The 8,350-nt window shown below is 43.7% G+C and overlaps 1 protein-coding gene across 1 annotated transcript; it reads right to left on the minus strand.

Annotated features, from left to right (window-relative positions):
• Nucleotides 1-415: 415 nt before the first annotated feature.
• Nucleotides 416-7,402, minus strand: LOC110089087 (proline rich transmembrane protein 1B). Its single transcript, XM_020811882.3, has 2 exons — nt 6,786-7,402; nt 416-3,821 (listed from the first exon to the last, which is right to left on the minus strand). Exons 1-2 carry the CDS (start codon nt 7,083-7,085, stop codon nt 3,672-3,674), a joined length of 450 nt encoding a protein of 149 aa, XP_020667541.1. The 5' UTR covers nt 7,086-7,402; the 3' UTR covers nt 416-3,671.
• Nucleotides 7,403-8,350: the final 948 nt, after the last annotated feature.

Here is an 8,350-nt window from a genome sequence, read left to right on the forward strand (position 1 = left end):
TCTTTGTGACATGCACCCCAAACAGTTAAACATCCCAGATTTCTTTTTTAGTCACGTTGAGGTGGGTCTGAGCTGGAGGCACAAAACACTATAAAATCATGGACTTTCCCCTTGGAGCCAGTAGGAATTACTGCTAGCAGTATAACGTACAAGTCTGTAATAAAACACAAGTAAATGTTCACACAGACCCACTTAACTGTTTCTCTTGTTGAGAGTAAACTTGGAGAGATGATTCATAATTCTTCAATGACAAAACCCAGACAAAAGTAAAGGTTTAGCTGAATTTGAATAAATCCTTCGGTTGGTTTGAATAAAATAGTCAAGACCCTGTCCAACAGGGCTGTTTCTTTCTCAGAAGGAGTCAAAGAGTTACAAAAGGATCAGCACATTAGATTCTCTGAAAACAAACACAAGAGATTTTAGATACCTTTAATGAAGCTGACACCATCATTTCACTAAACAACAATGGAAATACATCTTTATTCTTTGCTTCAAATGACATATACACGATTCATTAAACAATGTGTGGTTCAAGGCTAAATAGGGCATCTTATTTCACAATTGTTAATCTGATGTTCTGTGATTAGTTTCCTTATTTGACACCATCCAATTTCTCACTGGCTCTCTTGACATGGCTAGACAACCCATTGCTCTCAGTGATTCCAGACTGCATTTCCCATAATCTCTACCTAGAGCTGGGAAAGTGACCTTTTCAATCTTGAGCTTCCTGTATCCCTCAGCCAACAACCGGGCATTCGAACTGGAGGGTTCTGGGAATTGTGGTCAAAAAGGTAATTTTTACAAGGCCGGTTCCCTAAGCATTGATCAAGCTAATCAGGATGACAGAAGCTTGGAGTTCAAAAGAACTGGAAAGCACTGGTTATATCTTCCAGTGCAAGTTGACGGCACTGTATACCACTGTGGTGCCATGATTAATGATTGCAAGCAATTAAAAGCAAAATATTAAATTTATATACAACAGGAAGAGGCAGAATATATTGAGTTCCCATGGTAGATCTATAGACGCACTGCAGTGGATAGTCAAGAACTTCAGACTGATATTTTAAAAATTTAAAACCCGTCTGCATTCTTTCCTAGTAATGCAGTTCCATGTATTTTTACTCAGAAGAAAACCCCACTGGGTTCAGCAGGCCTCTTGGAGAGTAACTTTTAAAAGAAGAATAATGATAGGGACATATAGTGAAGACATATGTAACTGTGCAATGATAGGATAATGCTCTGGGATCCAGCACATAATTATACCACTGCTCAGTTGATAGTTTCAGTCTGGCATTGTATTCATTTTTCTTAAAAATTCTTTCTCAAGTTCTGTTCCCTAATAAGTGCTTTCAGGATTGAGGCATCAGCTGGACTGTTTAGCTGCATGGATAGACTCCCCAGTCTTAGGGGGAAAGAGTCTTGCTCAGTGATTCCCAACCTCAGGTCTCCAGATGTTCCTGAATTAGAACTCTTGGAAATCCTGGCCAGCACAGCTAGTGCTGAAGGCTTTGGGGAAGTTTTAGTCCAAGAACATCTGGGGACCCAAAGCTAGGAACCATGGGTGTAGTTCTTCCATCTTTGTCTTTGCTTATTTTGTGTCTCTGTTGAAGCCTTCTCCAGATGGAAAGTGACCTATCGGCAAAGACCAACTCTGGTGGTCTTCTGTAAGCTCTACATTTGGTGAGTGTCTTTATACAAATCGAATTTCCTATTTACATTCTGGTAGTTTTGAAGTCTAGGGTCGGGTAGGACTCTGGTGTAAACTTTGGAAAGTCCAGACTGCAAGCTAATCATGGATGAAGGAACAGTCTGCTCTGTACTTCCAAGCAAGATTCTTTAAACATACAGCACAGAGATCTTTATCTTATTTTTACCCACTTTAATTTAAACATGCACAGTCCTGATCTGGCTCAGGGCCAGTATGTGCAGGGGAGTGAGACAGCAGAAACTGGGGGAAAAGTTTCAACTTTCTCCTCCAGGATATCCTGGTTCTCATCTGGATAATGGCTGCCCGCATTTACTCTACAGTAAGTTTCAAACCTCAAACACAGTATGGGGTTTGATTCCCAAGGTATAAGACAACACCCATCTGTCACTATTTTGTAGCTACACACACCACACTTGATCTTAGCCAAAAAGGCAGGAAGATCTGGTTGGAAAACCATGGGTTTCTCGTGAGAACAAACGGAACCTTGCAATTCTACCATCTGCCCATTTACAACAGTGGCAACGGCCAAGGGTGGAAGAGAGATCTGGAGACTGAAAAAATCAAAATAGATCCATGTTTTATGTTCCTGATAAATCAGACATGGATCCTCCACCCACAACACACAGTTAGTTGTAATTGTCTGTCTCTAAGAAACCATTCATGTTGAACTTTACAGTCCTTTGAAGAAACACATTGGACAGAATTGTCAATCAACTACAATTCATGGATCTAGATTGAAACATGTCAAGGAATTTTGCCCTGGAAGTGAAACTGGGGGTTATCATTGGCTGGACTGTGCAAAACAGACAAAGAAAGTGATTTGCTGATGTGCTCTGATGCAAAGTATGAACATGAAAACCAAAAGGGAAGGATGATGCCGAGAAGGAGCTGTTACATGGGAAGAAGTTTATTTATTCCCTTCCCTTCAAAATCAACGACTTCATATTTTTACTTCTTCAAAACATCTTGACTGCAGTACTTCCCAACCTTGGGTCCCCAGATGTTCTTGGACTAAAACTCACAGAAACCATGAACACTAGCAGTGCTGGCCAGGACTTCTGGGAGTTGTAGTCCAAGAACATCTGGGGACCCAAGGTTCGGAGCCAAAGCTCTAGAAGGCAAGGTGGAGTGTCTTCGCCTTGCCCTTAATGTATAAGCAAGTGAACAAATTCACATGAACATTAGGTAGCCATGCCCTGTAGCCTGCCATGACATGTTCTGAAACTGGGGCTTGTTTCGAACAGGCATTCATAGACGAAATCAATTAAAACTGTATATATTTTCCTGGCATTGTGTTTGTAGGGCAGCTATTTGCATTGGTGACAATGCAGAGAAAATGAGGATGGAGAATGACTGACTCTCCAGACATTGCTTGATGGCCACTCCCAGCATCTTCAAACAGTGTAGAATGATGGCAGTTGTTTGGCAATGTCAACCGGAGAGCCATCTATTGTCCATCTGTGGAACAGAACAGTGTTTAGGTAGCAATTTGTGCTATGAGAGCAGGAGTGCTGCAAACACACTTTTGTTTTCATCCGTGAAATATTGGCAAGCAAGAAGTCGTCCGAGGGAAGCCAGCGAGCCCAGACACGGGTTCAAAGAGCAATACGGGCGATCGAATACAGAGGAAGAGATGAAATACAGAAGGAGGAATCTACAACAGGAATTAATCCTGGGCAAGAGAATGAGAGAGGAGAGCCTGATCTATAAACCCATCTCAGGAATTTCATTTCAAGGGCTTGATCATCGATAGATCGCCACCGACAAGATAAGTGTCCTTAGGACTACCTAGCTGATCAAAGGGACATTGTCCAGCCACCCAGCTGGACCCTGCTTTCCCATTTGATCCTTGGTGCCCATCAATCAGCTTGTCTCCATGGGGTTGATTTTATTGGAAAGATTTAAGGGGACAAAACCACTGATTAGTTGCCAACACAGAAGTAGTTTTGAGAAGCTGTCACTTTTAGTGAACGTTGTAAATGACCACGACGAAGACGATGTAGAGAACGGTGAAGGCAAGCCCCACCCCGAGGGCTGTATGGGCCAAGATCCGTGCCATCCTGGAGTTCCGCTGTGCAGCTGCGCGATTTCCCATATGATTGGCTTCTCGGGTCTGGGGAGAAAGAAGTAACAAGTCAGAGGGGAAAAATGCAACCGGGTGGTCCTCAACCACTGTGAAACAGCTACTGATGTGTTGGTCAAGACAGCCCCGTTTTCTCTCGCAATACAGCACCTACTAGTAACCCAAGGGTCTACAGGTCGGGCCTTGGGAAATGCAGCCCCCCCCCCCCGGCTGTTTTGGACTAGGTTGCCCTTTGTCTTTAACACTCAATATATTGGCTGGAATCCCTGGAAAGCAAAGTTCAAAACATGTAATGAATAACAATTCTCTATCTTTAACAGCTGTGTGCAATGAGATATTTCCAGAAATAGAACTCGATGCACCAGTCACACACACTAAGATCTCCTTTTCTGTGTGCATTCAGTGCCATCAAGCCCAAAACAACTTACAGTGATCCATAAATAGAGCTTTCAAGGTAACTGAGATATTTAAGGAGTGGTTTTACCAGTGCCAACCACTTCCTCCTCGTGAGCTTCCATAGTGGAGAGGGGGGATTTGAACCCAGCTCTCCCGAGTCTTAGCCTGACACTCTATTCACTGCACTGGAATTATTTCTAAACAATTATTAAAAACAGAGGAATCCTGTCTTTCATCTTATGTGCCACATGAAAAATCTGAACTGTGTTCGGGGGCCGAACCAACTTTACTTAAAAATAAAATGAAACAGTGATGTTATGATTGTTTTTATTTCAAACTTGTTAATATTCACAAATACTAAAGAGGTTTTTTTGCGGTATGTTAAAGATAAGCAACTGATCAACGTTAGACAAAAAGCTATAAATGATTTTGATGTTCAAAACTGTCCGTGGGCCGGACAGGAGCGGCTCGTGGGCTGTACGTGGCCCGCGGGCCGCACTTTGCCCAGGTCTGCCCTAGTGTAAACCCTTCAAACTGAGATGTTAGCACTGGTAGTAGAGGATCTTTATGCCTTAGTTTCCTGCAATTTTTATTGCCATAATACAGTGATCCACCTGTTTAGGTGTGCCACTCTCGAGACGATAAAAACTGTGAACTGGTTCATTTTTCTGTGGGGTCCATAGTGGTTTGTGGTCCATGGTTAGCCGCAAACCACAAACCACAGGTTTTCCGGTTCATGCCGATTCCCATGTTATATTCTTGATCAAGCAGGATGTTTGTGTCGCTGTCCTTTAGCCTGCGTTAATAATCTTCTTTGCCCAGTTTCATATAAACACCTGTATTGTACGTTGGCCATTTGAGAACGTGGCTTGGCATGCACCAAAGCTTATTCTAAAATGGATCTTGGGCCAGAATTCTATACGTGTTTCCATTTGCATAATGTCTTGCAGTTAACTGATGAGATGTTGGGACACATCTCGGTTGTGCCATTGGGTGCATGGCCAGGCTTGCAACCAACATGTGCTTCAACACCACATTGATTAGTCATAGTGAACTGTGGCAAGTTCTGTAAACTTCATGCAATCGACTTCTTCCCTGTTAGTCTTAATAGTCCTGCAAGACTCTAGGGTTTGTTTGATTGAAACAAAACCATTATATACAATGAAATATCTTCCATTCACTTTCACGATGTTCAAGAACAGTACAAGAAGTATAAAAAGGCCTGGGAGAAATGGAAAAATGACTCTGGGAGCAAAACCCGGACTATCCTGCACGGCGTGCCCCAACATCAAGGAGCTGCAGAAAGTTACACAAACCTTGTGCAACTAAAAATGAGAGAGAAGTGGTCTTCTTGAGGTGGTAAATGGAGGCCTCTCCTCTCACTCCCACCCCCAATTGTGAGTTTCTTGAACTCCTGTTCAACGGTTGTTCGCTCAACACTCTCTGCTGGCGTAAATGCAAAACACAGTGGTGCCTCGCAAGACGAATTTGATTCGTTCCACGGTTAATGTTGTCTTGCGAAAAATTCGTCTTGCGAAATGCGTTTTTCCATAGGAACGCATTGAGATCTAATTAATGCATTCCTATGGGCAAAAAAAGTCAGAACAAAGTCAAATTTGGTTGACAAAGGGTTTATTAAGTGCTCTTTAAAGCCATACATATTGTGCAGATGATTTAAAAAATTTCAGTCAAAAAACCTTAACATTTTAAACATCATAGAAAAACGTTTTAAAATCAGCAAACATGAGGCAGGAACAAAAAAAAAACTGGAAATATTCCATAGGAACATTTCCATAGGCCATAGGAACATTTGTCTTGCGAGTCATCAACTCCATTGCCAAAACCATTTGTCTTGCAAGTTTTTTTTTGTCATGCGAGGCATTTGTCTTGCGAGGCACCGTTGTATTCTTACTTTCCCCACAATTTCTCCCACTCATGTTGGGCTTTATTCCCCTCCCCCACTTTACTGACTCCCTATTTCAATGCATGGCCCCCCTCCATACCAGGACTTCAATTGTGGTGGAAAGGCCCTCATTATTTCCACATAGCTGGGGATGATAGGAGTTGTAGTCCAACCATTCAGATATAAGGGAGAGGCAGCTTGAGAAAATGGCCTTTATTCCACTCCATGAAAAGTTTGGAGAGAAAGAGAGAGAGGCTGGTGGCCCCAGGGTCTGGCTGCACTCACTTTAGCCTTTGCCTTTTACTACATGATGCTCTTGAAGATCCCACCTGAAGGGAATATTAACCTTGACAGAACAGAGGTTCACTGCCGTGGACTAGATCAGTGGTTCCCAAGCTTGGATCTCCAGATGTTCTTGGACTCCAGCTCCCAGCACAGCTCATGATGAAGGCTTCTGGGAGTTTTAGTCCAAGAACACCTGGGGACCCAAGATTGCAATCCACTGCCTTAAAGAGATTCAGAAACTTTGCATCAAACTATTTGTCCTCTCCTGCCTGTCTTTTAAATACAGATGTTCACGGATCTCCCTGAAAGGTAAAGGATCTGAAATCCCCCTCGCACCCACCTGATTCCTGCGTGAGTCCCCTCCCCAGACATACACTCAGTCAGACGCCCGCAGCTACACCGAGACGTACCTGTATAGAATAAACCAAGGAGGCAATACCCAAGGGAAGGCAGCAGCAAAGCATGGTGAAGATGGAGTAGGCCAGGTAATCGGGTTCGTTGCTCGGCTGGACAGGTGTGACGAAAACAGACTGTGGAGGTTGAAGGACTGGGCCAGGTTGATACAAAGGTGGCATGGCAGGAGTCGCCCCATAGCCCACCATAGGGGCTGCTGGCTCGGGTCCCCCATAGGGCTGTTTTTCAGAGTAAGGTGGGGGTTCCGGCATGTTCAGCCCATCACTTTGAACCTTCTCATAGTTTTGGTTGCTCATCGTAGAGTCTCCTGCGTTCCTCCACTCCCTCTTGTTTCCAGCTGGGTAAGCAAAGTCTCTTCTCTTTGGTTCTTCCACGTCACTTAGGGACCTTATTCTTCTCTTCCTCTCTGCAGTTGAACCTCTGCCTTCCTCCCCGCTGGGCTGGTGCTTCTCCCACCCGTGGGCTAGATCTTTGTTGGGTTAGAGGCTTGCCTGAGCAAAACTGGTCGCCCCGCTCCGCTGCTCTGCTGGAAGCAACGCTGTGTATCGCTCCAGCTCTTGCACAGAATGCCTTTGTGCTGCCTTGCAGTCCAGTTCAACGAGGCGGTGGAATGAGTAATTGCATAATGAGTAACAGAGAAAGCTTGCATTCCATGTGGCAACTTCCGGCAAAAGTATACACTTTTCCAAACAGCAGGGGACTCTGTTTTTCCCCCCCCATTTCCCAGTTTTTGCTGTGGGAAGAGGAGGGGGCAGGGAAGGTTTTCTGAGGAAACCCCCTGTGTCTCTCATGACGGCTACTGGAGACCAAACTCAAGATCCTCCACACTATTCTATTCCTAATTACTCTATACAGGTGTGAAAGCTGGATAGTGAGGAAAGCTGACAGGGGAAAAAATCCACTCGTTTAAAACATGGTGGAGGAGAGCTTTGTGGACAACATGGACTGCTAGAAAGATAAACAAGTGGATCAAGCCTGAACTTTCTCTGGAAGCAAAAGATGCCAAAACAGAGGCTGTCATACTTTGGAGACAACATTACAAGGCAAGGCTTACTGGAAAAGGCAATAATGATGAGTAAATCTGAAGGCAACAGGAAAAGAGGAAGGCTGAATATGAGAGGGATTATCTTCATAAAGGAAACCACAGGGTTATGTTTTCAGGAGCTGAGCAGGGCTATTGAGGACAGGGCATTTTGAAGGGCACTCATTCATAAGGTCAACAAGTTGGAGATGACTTAACAAAATGTACCGTAATAACAACAATAACAGACTGCCTAAATAACTCTATCCTAGTTGCCACATGATATCCTGTCTTGGAAGAGTCTAAGAAATCTGATGGATGATAACAAAGATCTATAATGAACTCGTCCAACAGGTTTATGTCCCCTTGCTTGTCTAGGGCCTATCCCGTGGAATTCTGGGAACTGTAGTTTGGTGAAGTTCTTAGAATTGTCTGCTGTACTTCAAGGAAGGCGTTAGAACTCTGTGGCAGATAATTCTAAGTATTTCACCAAACTACAATCCCAGGATTCTGTAGGATTAAATGTTCAGACAATGTCAT

The sequence above is a fragment of the Pogona vitticeps genome, chromosome 9 (genome assembly GCF_051106095.1).
Source record: "Pogona vitticeps strain Pit_001003342236 chromosome 9, PviZW2.1, whole genome shotgun sequence".
Lineage (NCBI taxonomy): Eukaryota > Metazoa > Chordata > Lepidosauria > Squamata > Agamidae > Pogona > Pogona vitticeps.

Bases quoted from the DNA above. Each gene is read 5' to 3' on its own strand.
- LOC110089087 (XM_020811882.3), bottom strand. From the start codon at position 7,085: ATGAGCAACCAAAACTATGAGAAGGTTCAAAGTGATGGGCTGAACATG. The intron at 3,822-6,785 runs GTACGTCTCGGT...CTTTCTCCCCAG, and splicing joins CCTTGGTTTATTCTATACAG to ACCCGAGAAGCCAATCATAT.